Genomic DNA, 24,186 nt, shown 5'->3' on the forward strand with positions numbered 1-24,186 from the left:
ATTGATACAAATTGGTTTTGTTAATAAATATAAAAAAAAAAAAACCTGGAAGTCCAGTGCATTATTAAATACACACACAATTGCATATAATTATAATTTTTGTGTCCTCATCTGGTGCCCAACACAGTTCAGGATTAAAAACAGGAACCTTTCACACCATTCTGTCTGCATGCGGAATGAGTATTTTATTTATAACCAGTTTATAAAAATAAAATACAAAATAATTTTAAAACAAAAAAGAAAAAAAAAACACTGTACAAGGCATTGATATGATACAAATGATAGAATAAACATAAATAATTACAGTTATATACAATGCAAAACTCCCACTTGTTACATTCTTTCCTTGAGACTGTACAGTTACATTTCAAAACCAAGACATACATTACAACACAAAAAATATCAACCATTAAAAAATCCCAACAACTGAAGTCAAAATGATGGATGGGCAAATTAGCAAATGTCACAATAAATAATTTCTGTCAAGTATTTATAAGTTATAAACAAGTAATCCGATGTTATGACATGAGAAGTGTACCAGTGCACACCAAAGCTTTCGTCCTACCTTTCAAAATAAAAGAAAACAGCTGGGTTTGTTCTCATTGGCCTATGGGTATCCGTAACCACAAATACCGGCAAGCTACAATAAATATGACACCTTCGACAGCAGGCCACTTTAAAAAGTGGCCAAGAAAATCTCATCTGAAAGGTAACACTAGTAGTACAACTACACACCACATATGTGCAATAATAATAATAAAAAAAGCATGAGAAGAAATCTGATTATCTGTAAAACCAGCAGCACTGTTTAGTGTCTGTTCTTCCCTTTCAGTGAAGCTTGTTAGCATATAAGTTATGGTTTTCCAATAATGATTTTATTTAAATAATTATTTGAATATTTTACAGGTATATATTAAAAGTCTGCACAACATCGTTCTGAACTTTGACAGCTTGAAATATCTTGAAATCTGTTAGCCTGAAATAAGGAGTTGAAAGAGGCTTGAATTCAAAGATTGGCTGCTGGCGACATGTAGAAATTGCACGCCCCTGTTTGAGAGCATACATTTATCACACGAACAAGCCCACCGTGAACACCGCAACCCGAAATGCTTCCATTTCCACCGGTCAATCGATAAATGGCCCACGCACTCTCACGGAAAAGCGGGGGGCTCTCCAGTAGAAGCGGCGCTTTGTAAGCACAAGAGTCTGACAGCACTGACTTCGGTGGTGACACACCGAGCACGCTGACGGGGCATGGCAGCACGTGCAGTTTACAGACAGGAGATAAGTGGCAGGAAGGCTTGGCTTGGCCCTAATGGTGGAATGATCTCCAAAACAGACAAGGCTCAGTCATCCCTCGCTGTGCACAGAGGGGCAGAGAAGAGACATTAAGGCAGCTGACTGACTGAACGCTGTCTGCCTTCAGGATGAGTCATCATAGCTGCTCTGTGAGGCTAGCGTAGGTACTTGCGAGATCTGCGTGAGTCAAACCAAACCGCACATTTTATATCTACAAAGCAACGTGCCCATTCGACCTCTATACACTCCCGTAGTTATAATATCTCAAATCAAACCACATCTGCAAAAATTTGTCAAAATATTTGGCAATGGGATTTTCCTCTTGGTTCATACGTGCAGCCATGTCTTATAGAGGCTGCCATTAATCTTTCAACTTGTACGTTTTTCCTACGATACAAATGCTCGAAACACAGCGAAGTCTGTTCTCCTCTCTTTTTTTCTGGTAATCCATTTGTGCATCATGTCCTAAGCTAGTTGCACTGATAAAAATACAGCATCATTATCCAGCAACACAATCATCCCAAGTCAGTGTAGGAAGCGCAGAAAACTAGTGTCATACATCAGGTGGGAGGAGGAAAATGAGAAAAATTAAACAATTTAAATTTGCTCACCCAACAGGTAATGGATACCCTGTTGGGTTAAAAATCTTCACAAGATGAATGCCCTGCAATGGGAAGGGCAATGCAGCTTTTTACTCAGTAGTTGATTCCGATTTTTTTTTTTTCTTTTCTGCCTTTTCTCTGTCGAGCATGCAAAGAGTAGCAGTGGAGGGAAGCTGGAGTTATTTTACAGTATCTTACAAGCAGAGGAGTGGGAAGAGGTTGCGGAGGAGAGTTTCAGTGAGGAACCCTGACTAAATTAAACACAAACAAATACTCTGAGTCCTTTGCCTTGTGCACAAACGCACCGTATGTCATTATATAAAAAGACATTCTCCGGCGCAGGAGGAACAAAACAGAAAAAAGAAAACATTCTCCATCATTTTGGTGTGAGAAATATATGTACATATGGCCTCCATTTTCAGTAACATTTGACAAAATGTTGTTTGAGGTCTGAAATTCACATTTGTTCAAAGTTTTATCTCAAACGCTGACCTGGTACATACAGGCCAGCTAAAGCGGGTTTCAATCGAAATATTTCCTTTAGTCATTACAAATAACAGCTACTCTTTCCCCAAGTAAACTGCTGCTCAAATCGTGTTCGATTTACAAACAATTGTGTTGCTACCTTTTCTACATAAAAAGAATACTGGTGAAAAGGGTCGTCTTCTAACCGGTGGCACAAGTCTGTTTTTTGGCTCTTTTTTTTTTTTTTTTCTAATTACAGACACACCAGTGTGAATCCTCAAGCTGCCCAAAGTGCCAAGGCACATGCTGAGACAAAGATCCGCATCCGAACATTACTCATCGGTAGTGTACCTTGTGTTCAATAAACTTGCTACTGCTACCACAACTACTACTACTGGAAACACGTGTTCCACGAATGCCTTCAGCTCTAAAAGGAGTTCCACTATTCTAACCTGTAATTCCTTCAAATTCCCTCATAGCAACACAGTAGGCACAAAGAGGTGTGTGTCCTCACGCACTTTACATGATTGATTGTATAGCGGATCACTACGGAGTAATCCCTTCGATTAAACGTTTAAAACTAATCCGAGTGACAGAAAACCACACATCCACGATCACACACAAGAGGGTAGGAGTCATAAGCATAGCTAAGCATCAAAATAAATATCTCAATAAATACAACTATACACAAATTCTGGCTTTATGCATTCACACATAGCATAAATTAAATATTATACCCTTCCTGAAGTCAGATAACTGAGTCAACCCCAGGCCAATATTTCATTGAACTGTGATATTCCATCAGTGCATCAATACTGGGGATAAATAAGTTACTATATATTATGGTGCAGGATGGTTTAAAATTGAATAAGCAGAAAACGGATTTATTTACGTGCCCACAGGCTAAACTAACTATCGATTTATGTATTATAGAACGTCCTGCATTGGGAAAGAACTGTTTAATTTTGCAGCTTCACTATTTTGCTCTACAACATTTCTAACAAATATAAAATGAGGACCCTGACATGTTGATATAGTTTGTCTGATAAATGATCATAAAGGGGCACTCCAACAATTTTACATATGAAGTTCAGTTTACTCATATTGAGGAGCCAGGGGAATGTAAGGAGAAGCATTTTTGGAGCTTATCAGACTAAAAGTCAGGCCACCTCAGCCTCTGCTGCACAGATTTTGACCATTCTTTCTCAAATCTAACTCTAGCAGGTCCCACAACCTTTTGGAAATTCATTACTAAAATCGCTGGAGCACCCTTTTAAAGCCGGGCACATAAATGAATGACAAACCCTGTGTGCAAATCGAAGAAATGAAGAGAATAGCGGGAAGCGACGAGACAATGGCAAGGTTAAGACTGACAGCAAAAAACAGGGAAACAAGATTTTTTTTTTTTCTAATCATAGAGGAAGACTCAGGTGACTGGTGTCTACTCTATCATAGTATGAGTCTTCCCATCCTCTGCTGTGGCAGCGCAACCTGGTGGGCAACTATCTGCTCAGCTTGCTGGAGCACTTGCCCTCTCTGCTGCAGCCTTTTCCCCTGGACAGGTGGAAGGGGCCGGTGCGTGCCTGCCGGCTGCAGCAGGTCTCCTGGTGGTGGGGGTAGAAGCGGCGGGGAGGCGGCGAGCCGGAGAAGCTGGGAGGCGAGCGGCTGCGGCCAAGGCAGCCCCCTCCCCCGGCGCCACGGTGCTCGTGGCGGGAGGGCGAGGAGCTGACGGAGCGCTGCAGGGAGGAGGAGCTGCGTGGCGAGGCGCTGGAGCTGCGGTGGTGGTGCGGCGAGCTCGTCAGGCTGCAGATGCCCATCCTGGAGCCGGCGTGCTGGGCTGAGGAGCGGTGTTGGAGGGGGGAGCCACGGGAGCCATGCACCAGCTGAGCAAGGCATGTCAGGAGGTCCGAGTCACTGGTACTGCCAGCTCGGATGCGGTAACGCCTCAGCCTAAGTGGGTACAAAAAGCAGGGCAGAGTCGGAATTACATGTCCAGTCATATATTTTAAAACAAACCAGGAAACAGTGGGATAAATAATATTTCTTGTCGAGAGTTAGATGAGACTTCATGCACCTTCTTTCATGATGTTCATAATAAATACTTTGAGAACAATAATGGGTGGGTTCATTATTGGAGGCAGATGAGCAAATTACCTGCCCTCCACTGTGGGGCGGCAAGGTGGCTTTCCAGGGGGCGGGCGCGGTAGGAATTGGGCAGCCAGCTGCTCAGCAGAAGAGGCTGAATGAACAGGGCGAGGGATCCTACTCTTGCGCGACAGAGGGCTGGAGGAGGAGGAGAGGGATGGAGCATCGTCTCCCTGGCGGTCAGAACGGGAGCCCATAAGAGAGTCCTCGTCCTGGGAGCGGTCAGAGGTGGAGGACAGCGGGTCCCTTGCAAGGGAGGCCATTGTGGGGCCACGCCTATCAGAGAGGGACGGCGAGGCAGTGGGAGAGGGGACCGGGCCCTGGTGGTTGGCTTTCTTCTGCAGGAGTTTCTCCTTGGCAGAACCAGGAGGGGGGAGCTCCAGCAGGCTGGAGGGCTCCAGGACTGGGATGCGACTTTGCCTGCGGCTTGGGTCCCTGCGGGGGGCAGCCAGGGAGGAGGAGCCTGGGCTGCTAGTCTGATCTTGGGCCGGGTTCACCTTTCCACTCTCCTCACCTCTTAGCTGAGGCTCTGTGGCGCAGGGAATAGGGCCAGAATAATTTTCAGGGTCTTTCAGCTTGGGGAAAGCGCCATTACTTAAATCCCTTTGGCCAGCAATGTGAGGCGAGAAGTGGCCATTGGCAAAAACAGGACTGCGAGGGGAGCGAGGAGAGCAGGGCGAGCGCGGAGGAGGCGAGCGAGGAGAACGGGGGGAGAGCGGGGAAGACACACGGCTTGGCACAGGGCTTTGAACTTTGGTGTGACTGTCTCCATTGGCCAGCATCTCTGCCAGGGGGTCTGGATGGGTCGGCATATGGTCCCGGGGGGAGGTGATGTCCACTGTGCGCTCCTGGACCTGGTGAGTTTCAGTCTCAGCTTCAACACGCCTCTCCAGCAGGAGGCACTGTGGAGCACTGTCCGATCCTGACTGGGAGGACAGCCCAGAGGGACGCTGAGCTGTCAACTGAAGGGGAGGGGGAGGTGAGGACATGGGAGGGAAGAGAAAGACACGTACGTGTTATTTAAAAAATAACCACACTAAAACATTGGAATAATAATCTAATTGTAAAAAGGCCTGTTGCTGATAGACTACAACATGTTGAGTTGTGCTGTAGTTCTGTAGCAAGAGCCTGATGCAGATGTGTGAAAAGAGAAGAATTTTACAATATGGGGTAAATAAATGATGATTAGTTTGGCAATAGCATGCAATACCATAGCTACCATTATCAGACCGAAACACACAAGTGCTATGGCAGTGTCAGTCAAGCTGTGAGTACTAAACCGGCAAGTAGGACAGGAAACGTTCACGCAACTTCGCAGGGGGCTTCAGCGAAGAGAGAGTGAGGAACAAATACAGGGAGAGAGAGAGAAAGAGAAAGATAGAGAGGACAAAGACGATCTGAAACAAAAGAGATCATGCAACCTGTAGTCATGACTCGACATTCCAAACACACATGCCACAAACAGACAAACACACACCCCTATTCAGATCACAAGAACACATGTCCAGACACAAGGACACATCTGACCCATGCTCTGCCTGGCCTGCACAATACCCTTCATGGTCTCTGGAGAGAGCTGCCTGACAACGACACAATAAGCAAACCAACTGAACAAAGAAGCCAAAACAAGCAACTTAAACAAAAAAGAAAATGAAAGAACAAAAATGTTGACAGCCAGTGTGGTGCTACTGACGTAGAGGAAGCTGAATGGAGGTCTGTTTGTAGCGTGATGGGCTCATCACCTGCTGAAGCTGGGCACGTGTGATGCGAATGACAGAGGGAAACTTGGCGTTGGCAGCACCCGCCGGGATGGCAGGAAGCTTCCTACGACTGGGCGAGCGGGTGCCGGGGGCAGGGTTTGGTGGTAGAGGAAGGGAGGCATGGCAGGAGGAGGAAGAAGAGGGGCGCTCCTGCTGCTGCTGGTCGGCAGACTGGCTGCGCCTCATGCCCGGTGGGTGGCGCAGGTGCAGCGGGTCCGACAAGGTGGTCAGGAGGGTGTGAGGGCTGGGAGAGCGCAGTGGGATGGGGCTGGATGTCCGGACCGCGACTTCCTCAGGCAGGGACGGAGGAGAGGTGGGGAGCTAAGAGAGGGGAAGGAGAGAAGTGGGAGGTAGAGAGAGGAGGGGTTGTGAGATTGGTGAGGGAGTGAAAAGATGGAGGAAATACGGTGGGAATTACTGTGAGGCGGGTCTAGCAGGTTGAACCAGTGGGGAGCACGACGCAGAGCTTTGTTTTACAGGTAAAGTGACGGGAGGATCATAGAGATAAGTCTGTGGATGATTTTAGGCTAACAAAAGAAGGAGGAGGCGAGGAAGGTAGTTCTTGGGAAGGCAGTGTACATTTTCCTCTTGGAAGTAGTAGTTCTGGTTGTAGGAGAGAGTGACGGGACAGTTATTCCTCTCGTAGTGAAAAAAGCACATCTGCAATTTCAGTAAAAGCAGTTTATGTTGAACCCGTAGATTGAGCAGGATTTTGGAACTCGACTCAGTGGGCTAGTGGAAGGTAATGAAAAGCAAAGGAGCAAAAAAGTAATTTAAACTGAGCAAACCAAAGTATGTTTTGGAAAGAAATCATTACATTTGTAAAGTAAAGAAAACCAACCAAAAACACTGCAAATGTCTCCAAATAAGATAAAATTGTGCACGACATCAAAAGCAAATCAAAGCGCATTTCAAAGCCATAAGCTCTCCTTTTCCTCATGCTGCTGTGTCACAAATATCTTCTAGTGACAGATATACACAAGTGAAGAAGCAAACAAACATAAAGCAGGAACATTTAGCTTCAAACTACAGCAAGGTGCAGCTGGCAGAACTCTGATTGTTGTATGATATTAGCATTAAAGTTCTATAGCCAGAACTCTGACTCTGTGCAGCTTTTTAACTTTGTAAAATGCTGAATACAGTCAGTATCATGTATGCCATGTTGTGAGATGGCCTTCAAATAAAAGGGCTTACCTGAGTGAGAACTCCCTCAGCCAGAGCTTCAGCTGGGCTGGTTGGAGTGACGGGAGGCAGAGCCCCTACGGGGCCTACACTAAGCTCCAACTTGTCCACTTTTGCACTTCCCTTGGAGGAAGACATGCTTTCTTGTTTAGCTTTGCCAGAGCTAGGGCCTGGGTTGCCCTTTTCCCATCTGGGAGACTTTTCCGCAGGCTGGAGCACCTCCGGCTCCTCTTCCTCTTCTGAGGGGCTGGTGGTAGCCTTGGCTCCTGGGGAGCCACTCGGCCGCTCCACCATTACCCACTCCCTTGAGTCAATGTCCTGCCTCCCAGAGCTCAAATTGAGGGCCACAAAGCCCCCGCTGCTGGCTGCCCCCTCTCCCTGCTCCAGAGATCCAGGGGATGCTGGCTTAGGTGAACCACCACCAGACAGGAACTCCTCATCATAGTGCCAGACCCTATCGGGACGCTCCCCGGCAGGTACAGTTTGACCCTGAGTTACTGGGATGATTGCAGCTCCGTTAGCCTCCTTCTCCTGATGTGGGGAGCCAGGCTGCTGCTTCGCTGAGCTGAACAGAGACAAGAAAGATACAAACAATCAAGGAAATTTTTGAAAAAAAAAAAAAAGTTCAAAAACTGATTTTAATATAGATAGAGTGGTTACTTGATAGACCTACCAGGCCTCCAGGAAGCGGTCTGGACTGGGCTTGGACTCTAGGGCAAGCCTCCTCTCCAGCTCAAAGCTGTGGATGTTGCGGAGCTTCCTCAGCAGAGGGCCGTCACGGTCTGAACCCATCACCTCAGACTGCAGTTTGACTGGGGAACCCAGACTTGGCCCAGCGTAGGGGCTCTGGTTTCCTTGGTTGCCCTGGTTGTTGCTGTGCTCCTCCTCCATCGCCACCTGTGGGAGCCAGTATGTTTTTGTAACATATTTACCAAAGAAATAGTTGACTTTCCCCCGAGGTACCGACTCCCTTGACAGCACCCAAGGTTATGAAACCCCCATTTTACATGTTAGTTTGTGTGTTCACATGTAGTCTACCTTCCAGACAGCCGTCCTGATGCGGTTACGATTGCGGTCCAGCTCCTCCCAGACATCAGCCTCCTGGTTGCGTTGCGGATGGAGGGGAGAGCCAGGCAGGCGCTCAGGAACAGGGTTGTTCTCCACGTCGCTGAGCTGCTCATCCTGCAAAACCTCGTCCGTGTTTTCCCTCAGCAGGTCGCCCGGTATCAGGGAGGCATTCGCCATGCTGGGACAACAAAAAGTACGCACATTATTTCATATTTGAGGCTATAAAAAAGGTGGAGTTAGGTAATTTAATTAAGAAAATATAAAACCTATAAAAAAAAAAAATTTCTCAAGCGCTATGATGTTTAATAAAAAAAAAAAATTAAAAATCACTCCTGAATTAACTTAACATACCCCATATGTGCCGGGGTGAGGCGGGTGTGGTGTTGTGGTGTTGTGGCACTGGCACTGATTGTCAAGGTGCCATCTGTGCCAGTCCGCTCCCAGTCATAGGGGTCATTCTCCACTACATTGTAGGTTTTCATGCTGTTGTCAAACACTGACATCAGCAACTGTAACAAGACAACAATACACAATTATCCTTTTTGTGATTATTTTTTTAAACACTTGTTGTACCTCAAGACAGGCACATCTTGGGGTGCTCTCTTGTGTGTATCCGATTTACCAGACCTTTACCAGACCTTTCTAGGTCATGTACTGCACACTTCGCTTTGTTTTAAAATATAAAACAAAGCGAAGTGTGTAATATAACATTACATTATCAGTTGCTGAAACCAGCACTTCTATGTAGTCAGAAAAACCTCCACTCTTTATTAAGCCCAAATTAGTCCCCTGTGCCACCTGGTAGTCAGGCTTGGTGAAGTAGTCCAGGCTGGAGATGTGGTCCAAAAACACATTGAACTCTGCCGGCAGATGTTTGAGCATCAGACGATGGTCGTAAGTCTCCTTCAGCTTCCCGACATGTTCCTGGGAAAGAACAAACACACACACACACCTGTCACATCTCATCACTCAAAGCTACCTGGACAGGGCAGGTTAGTTTCAAGAAAGGACAACAATTACTGGTTGTCCTTACTTTGTCCTTGATCTTCCTCCATGGCAACTGACCGACCAGAAACTCCACCAGCATGTAGAAGAGGGACCAAAGGTCATCATGACGACCCATCTCCTGCAGAATTACACCAAGTTTGAGTTAACGTGAAACGATAATATGTGATCATTGACAAGTCATGGCAAAAAAAAGAGAAAGTTGTGGCGTATAGCACACAAATAGACACTTGTGGGGCAGCGTCACAGATTACATAAGAGCTCTAACACGGGGTGCTAGCACAGATACTGACCTTGTTCTTGTGTGCATTGACAGATGCATAGCGGACTGTTCCCCTGAACCCTGCCACTGGACGGGGCTGACAAACAAAGACAGATACAGCCATCAAATGCTAACACAGAAATAATCTAACATGTGTATGCTTAAATCGAAACCAGATCTGCAGAACTTCAGCAGAATTTCAGTCACAAATAAACACAAAAATACGAAGAAGCTGCTTATTTATTTTTTTTACCTTTCTTAATCTAACTTTTAACCCTAACCCTTGACTGGTATTTTTAACAATATTAGATTACGTTAAACCGACAACAGTTTTTTTTTATTGGCCACTAAAGTGCAGTGCGACAAGCTGTAAACGCAACTTTGCCATGTTATCATCTTGTAAAATTTGTTACAGCTAACAATTATTTATCTGCACATCCAGCAAACATGGAGCAGCATTAGCATTCATTTAGAGTCTGCTTTTTGGTCACCCAAAAAAAACCTAGGCCCAATATTCTCTCTCTTTGTAGCTCTAGTTTGGTCTCTACCAATACCTCAGAAATATATCTGGCTCTTTAGATGCTTAATGCGCCATTATGTTCAAGAGCTAGTCACTAACTTTGTCGGTCTGCCATTCGGCGGTGGGCATGTGTCGTACGGTAAGTTTTTTTTCAAGAGCTTTCATGCTGAAAATAGTTGGCTGCTGCAGATGAGTGAACCAAAACAGTAAAGTTGCAGGCCATAAAAACAAAACAGTAAGCTGAAAGACTCTAAAGAACTCCGTAGAGCTGAGGGGAACTGCAGAGTTGGGAGATCATTCTCTGTGCTTTCATCAACACAAGGGACATCTTTCATGTCAGACACTTCAGTTGTTATTATAAAAATATTCATAACTGCAGCTTTAAACTCATTATATATTCAGTAACAGAGGACGGCACTTACAGGTCGGACCTCCTGGCAAGAGTTGGTGAACTGGCGAGCTAAACCAAAGTCCAGCATGTAGCAGGTGCGACAGGTACTGGGAAAACGACCCATGGCGAAATTGGACTGAAGCGGAGAAGGAGGGAGGTAAGGAGGCAAATTTCAAAAGAAAACTAAAATTGAGAAGGTGTGAAATGGAACTGCAATAATATTTAATGCGTATTTACATTCATGGAAATTCAAAGGAATAAATGTTTTCCTATGATAGAATGTAATTTAATACAGCAGCTAAGAAGACAGACGATATTTACATTAACTCATACTGAGCCAATTTACTGTAAGTGTAACAATTAAAAAAGCAAAATACTAAATCAGCAACAATACAAGCAGCCAATAATGAAAAGTGCAAGGGTCCAAAACACTTCCCAGACAACATAAATAAAAATATTCCCCGGTGCCTAGAATATATTAAAGGAACTAAAGTGCTAGGTAATGACATAAGAGCCAAGCAGAAAAATATGCTCTGCTGCAGCCAGCGTCCCGTGACTCACCGGTTTGATGTCACGATGCAGGAAGCCGACAGAGTGGATGCTCTCTATGGCTTCCAGGATCTGGCGACCGAGACGCAGGGTGGTGCTGATGCTGAATGTACCCCGGGTCATACTCCTCCTCAGGTCAGCCAGGTTACGACCCTGAGAGACCACGTACACGCTCAAAATCTCTGACTTATATAGTCTAGTTTTCTTTTGTTTCAACACAGAATATGTAGAAAAAACATTCATCCAAAAAAATTAGAATAAAATCACTAATAAAAGGTTTTACTGACTGAAATGTTAGACAGTGGTGACGGCCAAATGTGTTGAGTGGACACAAAGCCAGCCAACAGTGAGAAAAAATACAAATACAGCTGCACTGATCATCTACAATGAAACGTATGGTGCGGTCGGGAGTCGATGCAGTACACCATGCCTGTGGGTATGGGTGTATAAATCACAGCAGACCGCACTTTCAAAACACTTAAAGCCTATCTATCATCAAGTGCAGGGAATGAATTTGTGAATTTGTTGGGATGACTTGGGTATTCCAGCCTCGTGGGCTGCATAGAATAATTGAAACTAATTTGATGCCTCTGTAGCTCACAGCAGGCGACATCGTATGTGAACGGCCTGCCGTAGTGCTGCCTGAATGTCTACACTGAGAGTATAGTTGCCATAATTGCTTCTTTCGGCTTGATGCTCTGTTCTATGCTCTGTTTCATATATTTGGAGACTTACAAGTGAACCTTACCCTTACACACCTGGCTTAGTGAAATGTATGTCAGTAGCTAAATTATTCATGTTATTTATTTAATGTTAACATGGTTTCTTGTAACCAGCTTCTACACAGGCATGCTGTCCCCCGCTGTCCCCAGTGCAAAGTCAAGTCAAGTTCAGAGCGATGACTCAAGATGATTTGACACAGGACTGCATTAAAGTGACAATTACAGCATAATTGGAAATACTAAACCATAGTTTAACAGTATAACAACTACAACTAAGGACGCATTTAGTTGCTTATGAACTAAACCTTTCATTTGTAAGAGGAATAATGTATTATTACATCATCTAATTGCATAATCTCACTTTAATCTGTTGCAAGACTATATAACTTTTAAATGATGTAATAATACATAATTTTACTAATACATTTAATAATGATAATTTAATGATACATTATTTGTATCTTCTATTTTTCTTCTATTTTACTCTTTCAAAATCCTATCTATATGTGTACTTTTATACCCGTGTTTCTTTATGCAGTCTAAATGCCTTTAATGTCTTATGTAAAGCACTTTGAATTACCTTGTTGTTTAAAGTCGCTATACCAAAAAACTTGTCTTGTTGATTAGTTTGCTGATTAATAATTTAGTTTATAATGATTTTAATTTTTGTGGCCATCAACATTTTTCAGAGCCCTAACTTTTAAATTGCTTGATTATCTTTTTTTTTTAATGGCTAACTGTCTAAACATTCATTCTATTCAATTTCCCATCATATAAAAAAGAGAAAAGTAGGAAATTCTCATTTGAGAAGCTGATATCGGAAAACTATTAATGATTTTTGACTAATCAATTATTCCGCTAAATAGTTTGAGCACAAGTTTGATGTGTCACACTGCGCTTGGAAAATCAGCTAAAAGTTAGTGTCTATGAGCCGCGTTTAGACCAACCTGAAGCTCCATCACCACGTAGTTAAAGCGGTCATTGCGACCACATCCCACAAAGCGACACACGTGGTCTTTACCTAGGAAACAGAAGAGGAAAAGACAGCATGAAAAGAAAAGATGAGGGCACTTCAGAGTCACCTTACGTCAGCTGCATCGTTTGATCGTAAGATGCAAGCTGCTGTATGAGCACATATGAGGAAACGTCATCATATTCATGTGGGTTCATGTTTCGCTGCCCTTCCCTCTCCAAGCACTAAAGCTCTCAGCCTTCCCATCACCAGGTTCCCTGTACGACCACCCTGCTGATTTATAGGCCATAGCGCACAACACCGTGTCTACACACGTGCATGAATGCCATGTGTGTTTGTGCATGTGTGTGCGAGTGACTGTGTGTGCATGCCCTGGTCTGGAAGGACATTGCTGCAATGGCAGCTTGACTGTGGCCACACCCCAAAGCCCTTCAGCACATAGTGAGCGCAAACAGTTACACTAACAAAACCTCCATGTAAAAAACACTGCTTTTTAAAATTCCTATTTTTACCAACCTCTTATACGATAAATCAAAATAATTCAACTAAAGGTTCCAAATCGCAAACAAAACAAGCTATTATTAGTTCGATATGACCCATTAGTCTTCTTTAGGTGCCATGGGATGATGTTTGCTCTTCACAGCTGGGCGGGTCAGCAGGGTATGGGGGGGGGCTGGAGTTCAGCCCATCTCAAGTTACATGCTGGTTCCTTTAGAAAGCAACAGAACCATGATGCCCCAGGCCGCAGCCATTAGACAGCAAACATGATCCCAGCCCATCAATTTTCCCCTCAGGAGGTTAGAAAGAAAAAAGGCACAGTGGTTAAAAGGTAGAAGGAAGAGGGGAGGGAAAACAACAACAGAGAAAGGAGTAAAACTACCCCCCCCTCCAAGGAGCTCTCTTGTGTTGATTGTGTTTATCTGCTGTGAGAGATTGGGAGCGTCCCTGCACACAAATATACGCTTCCTCTCATACGAGCACTCTGTCACCTCTGTTACTGTCATCTGAAACTTTTACATTAAAAGGTACCAAGATGTAAACCCCCATTACGACACAAGATGTGAAATGCAGAATGATTTATCTGCTGTTCCTGCCGAACGACCGTGTGTTTTGCACTGCAGACACTGAAGCAAACTGTGCTGAACCCTGGGCCAAATTGTGTTTTCAGATGAGTCAGAAGAGCTATATCTGGTCTCAGAGAGAAATTATTCTACCCTGCTATTGATGTGCACCGGCTATCCCTGCATTTTCTATAATCGCAACATTGCCTGGACTAGCCTGCTTCCTCTCATAATTTTCATTCTTATTAATCTAAGAGAAATTATTGACAGAAATGTTTCACTGGTTTTCCTTCCAAGAATGCTAATGATACATGGAGTATCCTCTTTTGGGGCAACTCAATAGCTCACCGTGCCACGGAGTATCAATCACTTCCAGAAATGTAATCAAATCCACTGAATCCATCTCGACTCACCCTGGAGCTTCTTGAGCACGGCGACCTCCATCTTCAGCACCTGTTTGGGCTGCTGGGCCGACTCCACCTTCAGCGCCACGCTGACCCGGGTCAGCAGGTCCAACGCCTCGTAGATCTCGCCAAACCCCCCACCCCCGATCTTCTTCACCTAGAACAAGATGATGAAATACCTCATATTTAAAAAAAATACATTTACAGACTGTATGTGTACATGGACAGTGAGACATACATAAAACGTGGGAAGATTGACAAGTGAAAATTGTTTGCTCCCTCCTCTGGGAGGTCAGGGGGTCAAGGTCAGCAACAAATCCGCTTCCATTGCGTTGGTGGGGACTCTTCAGCCAAGGAGCAAGCTTTTCGCAATGAAACCTGGCACTGTCTTTCAGTTTGGTATTAAGAAATGTATTTTCTCCCTTAGCTTTACAGTACAGTTTTGGTGAGGTTTGATAGCAGCACCAACATACAGTGAAATCACTCAGACCCCCTTCATTTAAGCACTGCCACCATGGCAATGTGGGCACAAAGGAGAAAACGCAAATTAAAACTGCGATATCAACATGATATTGATTTCAGCACTGTGCCTATGAATATGTAATGCTCTGTAACCACTCTGCCCACGGGATACTAGCACAATGCAGGAGTGTCACAGACTCCTAGAACTATTAAAAGGTTATACAAATGTGAACATGCAATGTACGCATTGGCATATTATATTCTTGTCTTTTCAGTCATTCGAAAAAGAACACTTTATTAAAAAGGGGACTCAGGTACAACGCACCGCTGTGTCACGTATACTGCTGATATAAAACTAAGTGTCTACAGCCATGCTAGTGGCTCTTTGTGGCTGTACTTGGGCAGAGCAGGTCTTTGAGCTAAATCCTACCATCGGCGTGCTAACGTGCTCACAATGACAACACGCTGCTGTTAAGCAGGCGTAACGTTTACCGTGCTCCTCAAAACCTCAAAGGCATCGTCCTACCTTCAGAGCATTCTGTCAGTAAAATGGTGCAACAAGTCCAAACTCATCGCGAGGGTCTAAGGATCAGAACTAGTCAATCTGCGTTCATTTAAATAGACCGTCCCCGGGCAGCAAGTGGACGGGGAAGTTGAATGGGATCAATGAGTTCCTGCATGTGTGAAATCTGGAAAAACTCTTGTACTTTCCGATTAGGATTGGGGATAATACTGAAATATTGAAAAAGGCTACTTTAACAAGATTTTTTTTACAAGATTCTGGTACAGAGGCATGTTGGAATATTTTTCACGTTCTACGATAGTGTATTTTATTTTGTGATATATAATAAAACGGTCAGTATTTATGAAACTTCCTTTTCTGGTTGCCTGCAGGAATTTATGTGTGCGAGGTAATTAGCTCACTTGTTTTTAACCAAGCTCTGCTCTTTATTTCACTCTTTCTAATTTCCCCCAACAGTTCTACCTACTCATTGTCAACGCTCAGTACTATTTGAGCTTTAATTTCCCCTAAGCTCCCATGTGTCCTTCACTGTCCTCCATGCACACACAGTGAGTCTTGTGTCGCACGAAGAGCTAAAGTCGTGGGATTAGCTGCAGCATTCTTATGTAACTCGGCTCCTTGGAAGACGGGAAGTGGCGCCAGGCTGCCAGTTAGGAATAACAGCTTCACATGGCACTCAGGCTGGCACAGCAGTGAGAGACATGGGACCTCAGGGAACACTGCAACTGCTGCCTATAGCACACTGCACTGCCACAAATAACTATACAGGCTATTTTTGGATCTCCCATGCCGCAGCAGTGCTACCTGGACAGAGAGACACGACCCCAAACTGTCCAAGCCACAGGTGACATACTTTAGAGGAGAAGACGAGGACTCACAGGCAGGGCAGGGCATTGTTCGATGAACAAAGAGTTTTTTTGTTTGCGGGACAGCGGGGTGAGCTAGGGACAGGCAGTGACGGGGCTCGACAAACACACTGCCCATTGTCGGTGAATAAAACGTCACTTACCACTTTCCATCGTTCCTTGACCAGGGAGAGCACACTTAGGATGTCAGCCTGCTCCGCTCCCCCGCTCATCCCGTCTGTGGACCAGGGACGCTGTCCTCACTTCTTCCCCCTCGACCAGCAGCCTTAGACTGGGCCGGGCATTTGGGCCTTAATGGAGACCCAGACAGAAGTCCAAGAGAGACAAAAAAAAAAAAAAACTGTCAGAAACTGATGGGAAAATGAAGTTGAATTCTGGTTATTTTGGAAAATCTGCACAAAATGACAACTTCACCAGCCTGAGCTAAGGTTCTTGGCTGTTTCAGGAGGTTTCATAGTGTCGAATATGCTAGAGGCCTTTTTTTTTTGGGCCTGGTTGAATTGCATGTGAAAGTCTGAAAGTCTCCCCAGTTGAGAGACAAAGATAAACCCCTGGCTTAATGTCTGGAGCTTTCTGATACTCGACCATCACTGCAGCTGCCACACCTGCTGCCAGCAGCTGTCTTTCTAAACAAATACACCCCACCAACTCACAGGCAAGAGCCCTGCATCTTAAATTACAAAAGGCTTCATCTTGGTATCATTTTTCCCAGCCGTTTATCTTTTGTATACGAAAGCCAAGTAGCAGACATTGTAAATTAAGCACTATAAGTCTCATCATATATAATGAGACTGTTTAATCTGCCTAATTTTGCATTAGAATGACTCACTCTTCAGCTCTGGTTGTGTAATGCGGCAGTCAAAAAAATAAAGCATAATTTTGACCAACTGTACCATAAGTTCTGTATAAATACATTGATGTTCATTACATTAAACTGCATAAACTTTTATTCTTAATTCAAGGCAACATAAATACGTATCACAATAACTCCATATCATCACAATATCATCATATGATCTCTTAAGTGAGACTACATTGGAATCCCAGATGTTTGCACAACCCAAAGTTAATATTCACAGATGTAAATGGTTTTTAGGTATGCTAGTGATCTGGCACTAGCTTCTGTCCTACCACTTCACAAATACAGTCCCGGACCACCTTCTTAAATGTATAAGATGCCTAAAGATAAATTGGTACCCCTTACGAAAGGTTTGCAAGTTGGTCTACTAATGGCTTTATTAATGGTGAATAAATCATTTAATAATGCTTTATATATCAGTTATAGGCCATTGATTAGAATTAATTAGTTGGGATGCCAGCTTGTGAAAAATCCCTCTGGCTTTTGTTTTTATCCTTTCACTTTGGTAATAATAAATTATTATTACATACAGTTTAAATCACTTGGCGGCTACACACTTTCAACGAAGGCTGCAGTCTGCAGTTTAGGGCTGCAACTTATTATCACTTTTATCATCGAAAAATCTGCCGATATTTTCAATGGAGTGATTAACCGCTTGGCCTATATAATGCCCCACAACAGTGAAAAATGCCCATCATGATTTCCCAGACCCAAGTTGACATATTTCAATTGCTCATTCTGTCCAAACAACTGTTCTAATACAAAGACATTCAGTTTACTACCAGTGACTAAGTCTAAGAAAATACCTGCCGATTTGAGAAACTGACACCAGTGGATTTTTGGCATTTTTGCTTAAAACCAGGCTTAAACAAGTAATCAATTATCAAATCTGTTGACGATTAACTTTCTTTCGATCCACTAATTCATTAATCACGATATCACTTCAGCTATACGTATTGATCATTTGTTAATTTTGTGAATTCTGGTCCAGATTCTCCGCAGGCTTTTCCAGAAGGTGAATGAATTAAACAACTAAAAAGAAAAGTGTCCCCACTGGAGGATAAACACTTGCCAGATGAATTTTTGCTCAACGGAAACCCAAAAAGTATTCTTATGTAGGGCATATAACTGATTAATAAAGCATTACTAAATGATTTATTAACCATTAATAAAAGCCATTTGTTACAACATTCAAACCCTTGACGAAAACAGACTTATTAGATAGTGGTACTGATAAATCTATTGCCATGTAGCACAAAAATCCTTTAAATAAATAAAAAAAAGGCTGTCTGTACAACAAGGATCAATTGGAGGTTTCCCTCTAAAAGCTGTATCTATGCTCCAGCGTTATACAACATCCGTGTCATAGATAAGCATTCCTCCGGGGAACACACGCTGGCAACTTCCTCTAGACGGGCTTCAAACACTCAAAGCAAACCCGACTTCGAGTCGTCATTCTGCACGCGGCGCGCAGGCACCTACGGTTATGCAACGAGCCTTCATAACACTATTTTGTTACAGGGCATGATCCCGACGTCGAGAGGGCAATCAATCCCATCATGTACCAGGATGAGGTTGGGAGATGGAAGAGGGCAGAGCGTGGTTAGACTAGATAACAGCGAAATGATGAGCATGAAATGTGACCCGGGCTGAAGACTGAAGAAGAGTAAGGTGGCCTCGGTGCAGCAGCACTGCTCCAAACAAACAGATGACACGGCTAGACGAGATGATTCAGAATAATAAATCTCTCCTTAAGGCATACTATTACTATAATGGACTTTCAACTGCATTCAGTTTGTATGTAGTTACTATTTATTACCATTGCCTATTCTAATTTATTCCTGAAGGACTGACATTAACATGATTATATTGTTTATCAATTTATTATTAACATTTCATTACAGTTTCACTTATCTGTTTCATTGATCTACCGAGTGAGTTTTATCTCCCTGAATTAGGAAACATTTAGTAATGTTGTGCTACTGTACAGTATATACACACCGAATAAAATGTTAATATAGATTTTGTATTAAGCTGTAGACATTAATCCTTTTTATTAACTCATATTTAGCATTATTGGAGATAAACACAAAAAAAAACACCCTAAAATAGTTTAGAGCTGAACCAATTGGTTTATTAATCAATTAGTCGATCGACAGAAAATTAATCAGAAAGTATTTTGATAATGGTCTGAGTCATTTGTGAACAGTTGCTGTTTTCAGCTTCTCAGACGTGCATTTGATGCTGTTTCTTTGTCATATCTGATAGCAAACTGAATGTCTTTGCATTCTGGGCTCTTGGTCCAACTTGTGGACGTCAACTTGTGCCCTGGGAAAATCTAACAGGCGTTCTGCAGAGTTTTCTGACATTTAATGGACTAAATGATCAGTCGAGAAAGCAGTGGGCAGATTAATCGATAACAGATAAAAACATTAAGCCCTGGTTTATATTTTCATTAATAACACATAATAAGAACATATTCTATATGCCAGGTCACTTTATTGAACTGTTTCATAGGTGTGCCATGTGAGTTTTGTTCCCTATTTTTCCCTTTATTTTCTTCCCTGTAAAACTTTTTGTAACTTTTTAAATCACTATATACATACAGTGAAATAATATTATTATCGTGCAGTTTCAGATCATGAGGCATTCAGTGTTTCATTAGCCAGTATAGCATTATAATAGATAAAGAGAAAAAAATCACAAAATCAGTAATTTCCTTTAGAATCTAATGAAGATTGCTTACAAGTGAACAAGACTAAGAGTCTACAGCCATACTAGAAAACTCTGTTAGGCTACTTAGGTACTGCAGCGCTATGAGCTAAATTAAACGTCAAATGCCAACTGATGTTTAGTAGGTATAATGTTTACCATGGCCACAGTTTAGTGCATTAGTATGATGTAATTTGCTAATGACCAGTAAACACAAAGTGCAGATGAGGCTGATGGGAGTGTTTAGTTTTGCAGGTGTTTGGCATATAAACCAAAGTACGGGGCAATTTACAGCTACATTTCTAACCTTATGGTGGTGCCAGATAAAAAGTCAGGGGATCACCAAAGTCATTAGGTTTAATCCTCTGGGGTCAGCGAGCGTCTGCACAAAATGTCACAGCAATCCATCAAATAGTCGTCGAGTCATTTCAATCTGGACCAAAGCCGTGGACCGACCGACACCGCCATCCCCAGAGCCACAAAAATCCCGGACAAGTTACACGTCTGCATCTTTCTTTTCTGCTCACTTCAAAATGGAAACACAAACTGTAAGGAGACAGGCGGATCCGAAGTTGGACTGAATCATGCTTTTGACCTTGCTTTGTGCCAACACCTCTCCATAAATCTACCGGCCAAAGCTGAACCTCTAATAGTCTCTTTTTGCCGACAATCTCTGTCAATGTCAGGCCCTAAAACCTGTATTTATTTTCCTCATGTGTTGGATCTTAGGGTCTGCAAATCTTCGGAGGCGCGGGGAAAGCAAGCCAGAGCTGTCTTTTGGAAACCTCAGTTGAATTTTTGATAAAAATCCTTACTGGTGAGGATGCAAAAACACAGAGCCCGCCATCAAAACCCACAGAAGAAACATGCCGTACAAAAGGCTTTTAACCTTGGGGGATAAGCAACTCACTGCGAACACCGTGATTAAATAACCTCAGCTTTGAATCCTGTGTCAGAGCTTCAAGGTCACCCATTTCTCTGCTGTTTTCCCTCAACGAAAACAGTTTTCCTGTCACATCTGACCCAGCACGCATGAGACACCCTTTATGAGCACAGTAGGACAAGTAAGTCATTTGTTCAGGATTAATCCGAGGGAGAGACTACTGCTGTTTGCCACGTTCAACTCCTACGGCCCAGGAGGGTAAAGCATAATGCTTCTGACAGAAAACTGGAGGATACAGAAGAGAGGATGGGTGTTTGGGGAGGCGTGGGTTCCCTAATCTAACTTATACTTTCAGCTCAAAGAGTGTGGAAGTGTCTGAGTCACCTTCTGGTCCCCGAAAAACAGCCCCGAGTGGGTCAGTATATCAGGGCAGACGCCGGGCTGCTGCCTACCAGTCGCACTGCACGTGACGACCTTTGGCCACCTCTCCAACACACACAGACTCAAAACACAACATACCGCATGCGCGCGCACACACACACCTATGCACAAGCAAGGCCGCCTCACACTGTGACTAATCTCACACCTCACAGAGAGGCACGGCTGTTCTTCCTCCTCCTCCCGTTCCTCCTCCTCCTCCTCTTCCTCCATGCAAATCACCATCAACGAAGAAAGGAAGCGAAAACCAGCCTCTGGACAAAAAAAAAAAAAAATGAAACCGGTCTATGAAACGCCAGCTCGTGTCCCGTCATGAATCACGCTTCCTGACCCCGGCATCTCCATGGCGACGATGGTGCAGTGCCATTTTTGTTTGCTGACTGCAGCCTGTCGTCGCCTCTGCCCTTTCGGTTCGGCTGGAAGCTGCGAGGCTACGGCTACATAAGGCATCATGAAATGTCAACGAGTGGTCCTACCACAGAGGACTCCTCTTGCGCCTCGTCCTGAAGCTAAATTCTGGAGAAGCTTTGACAGTAAATATTGACAAAAAAAAGCAGATAAGCTCCGACCCTAAACGCCATCGACGCGTGGATGTGCCATAACACTTGGCTCCGAGTGAGGATAACTGGACTGAAAATCTAAAATCTGCTTGATTTTCTGTCTAATCCGAGCGAGGCCTGGTTCAGTAGCAGGGCAGGGAGACTTGTCGGGCCGCTGCTGGACGAAATGAGTGTCTGGTCTGACAGCCGGAGAGGAGCCAGCATGGGGAGGCCCTCCACACTCTGGTTCCTTTCAAGTCACAGCATGGATGCAGGCGATCCAGGCTGAAGAAACAGCGAGGGATGAGACCCAGAAGTGTGTGTTCATGTGGCAGAATAGCTCCACTGAAGCCTCTGCTGTCAGGGATTCATTCACCCTGAAGAGCAGTGACTACTTTCAATTAACAGTTTCTCAAAGCCTTCAGTTTAGGAGCGATTTGTGCAAAACAGAGTTTGACAAATGTAAAAAAATAAATAAAATTTAAAAAAAAACAAAACCTACCACAAATACCTCTGCTAGGCTACGGTTGTTTGCAATGGGATGGGACAGGTAGCGAGCTGCAGCAAACATTAATCGTATCCACCAGCTATCCTTCCCTGCAGTGGACTGACTGGCTTTGCTGTGGAAGCTGTTGCATAGCGAGCTGGTTGCCACAGCAGATTTACTCGGGCGCGTCCACGCACATTGGCCGTCCACAGGCCACGCGAGCTCGTCCTGCCTGGCGTGGAGGAGGTTGCACTGTTGGCTCCGACAACATGCGGGATAACAAACTCCACGCACGCAGCTGCACGCAAAGAAAGGAGGGGAGGTGGGGGGTTGTTTAGGGTGGATAACCGGAGGGGCTAAGCGTGAGGCACGGCCTCCGGATTCTGGATCCTTACCTCGGGTCTTTGCTGCCAACGCTTGATCCGAAGAAGAGCCGGGTGTGGTTACAAAAAATCCTCTACGTTCGGAGGCGGCGGGGACGACGTGGAGCGGAATCCCATAGCGAGAGAACCGTCCATGGGAGGAGGCGGAGGCGGTCGCTGGCGCTGGTTTGGAGATAAACAAGCGGAGGGAGGGGAAATATGTCTGAGTGTGGTCGTCCCTTTTCTCCTTCTGCCTGTCACCTCGGCATCTCCGACGGTCGCTGCGGATCCGTGACGCCACGACTCCGCGATGATCAGCAGCCTTTCCTGCGCGCGCGGCCCCGATTCAATCGCCCCTCGCAACAGCTCGGGCGCGCGCACCGGGGTCTTTAAAGCTCGTTCGCGGTTTGTCGGCGGGTGCGCGCCGCAGACCGCGCTGCCAGATTTGACTGGCGAAGAGTAGACCAATCCGAAGAACCCGTCCATTCCTCCCAAAAGTAGCTCAAATGTCATTTTCTTGTAGGAGAGTTTTTTTTCTCTTCTTTTTTTTTGTCCATCGTAAATGAATTAAACGTTAAAAGAACTCACTTATATTAACAGATAACACAACCTTTACAAGAAACAGAAAACATAGTATAGGGACGAATTCAGCGAGTTACGCTGTTGAGTCCCTTTTTAAACCTATATTGGTTTATATTTTTGGAAAATTAACAACGCCGAATACGCTATTAGCAGTCCCTGTTTTCTATTTACCATTGGAGGTACTGACAACTGGCAATGAAATACTTTGATACCGAAGAAAAATTAAAAACGATGATGATTCTCAGGCGAGTTCTGCAGTTAAAAGTGGGGTGTCTTTTTTTCTATGATTTCTAAGTGGGTTTATGGAAGTTAATTTGCAAGGACACCGGAGATAACAGTGTCCTCGGAAACTATTAGCCACACTGAATCTAAAATATGTGTATCACACCTGTGTGTTAAGATTTGGCTGAGTTATGATGATTTTACACACAAATTGTTGCAATCGGGCTGGATTGCCACCGCCACTGCAACTACAACAATAACAAACTTCCTGTTGTTTTTAGATCACCTGCGTGCACCTGTCCCGCTGTCACCTCACACAGCCTAACATTTCATATGGGGAAACCGCAAGGAAGAAGAAACCCAAATTATAACAACAGGCACAAATACACATTTTTTACCCATCTGGCAGCACCGCCTGCATACTGCAAACAGTGACCAAATCAGTGTTTGTGTTTGTTTGTTTGTTGTTGTTGTTGTTGTTTTATCTGTAACATTTTGTCAAATATTATAATACATTCACGTTGCACAATGACAAACCTAAATGTTTTAAATATCAAATTAAGATAAAGTCACCTGTGTAGTTGTAGTTTATTAGATGGTGATGATGATGTGAGGAGGATTTAGGAGACTCCGCTGACACCGTCTTGATTGCATATAAAGGTTTATTACAAAGAAGTACAGCGTCAAGTCAAGCATCTGCAGATCTGCTCGTGAGAGGGTGTGAAGCCAATGGACCACTCTCCCACTCAGCCTTGACCACCGACTCTTAAATAGGGCAGTTGTTTTCCTAAAAAACTGTCACTGACATATGGCTTCAGTCACAGAGCATTAACTTCCTTTTCA

The 24,186-nt window shown here is 44.1% G+C and overlaps 1 protein-coding gene across 2 annotated transcripts; it reads right to left on the reverse strand.

Annotated features, from left to right (window-relative positions):
• Positions 1 to 218: 218 nt before the first annotated feature.
• On the reverse strand, positions 219 to 22,821 carry ttbk2a (tau tubulin kinase 2a). 2 transcript variants are annotated; one of them, XM_040138039.1, is made up of 16 exons: positions 22,573 to 22,821; positions 16,403 to 16,549; positions 14,418 to 14,565; positions 12,918 to 12,991; positions 11,261 to 11,401; positions 10,731 to 10,835; positions 9,820 to 9,885; positions 9,555 to 9,647; positions 9,320 to 9,445; positions 8,873 to 9,030; positions 8,492 to 8,699; positions 8,127 to 8,350; positions 7,466 to 8,018; positions 6,254 to 6,592; positions 4,521 to 5,473; positions 219 to 4,316 (listed from the first exon to the last, which is right to left on the reverse strand). In XM_040138039.1, the coding sequence occupies exons 2-16, from the start codon at positions 16,469 to 16,471 to the stop codon at positions 3,869 to 3,871; spliced, it is 3,705 nt and encodes a 1,234-aa protein (XP_039993973.1). In that variant the 5' UTR covers positions 16,472 to 16,549; positions 22,573 to 22,821; the 3' UTR covers positions 219 to 3,868. The 2 variants fall into 2 exon arrangements, with proteins under 2 accessions (XP_039993973.1, XP_039993974.1); XM_040138040.1 differs by lacking the exon at positions 6,254 to 6,592.
• Positions 22,822 to 24,186: the final 1,365 nt, after the last annotated feature.

This window comes from Xiphias gladius, chromosome 10 (assembly GCF_016859285.1).
Source record: "Xiphias gladius isolate SHS-SW01 ecotype Sanya breed wild chromosome 10, ASM1685928v1, whole genome shotgun sequence".
In the NCBI taxonomy this organism is placed as follows: domain Eukaryota; kingdom Metazoa; phylum Chordata; class Actinopteri; order Istiophoriformes; family Xiphiidae; genus Xiphias; species Xiphias gladius.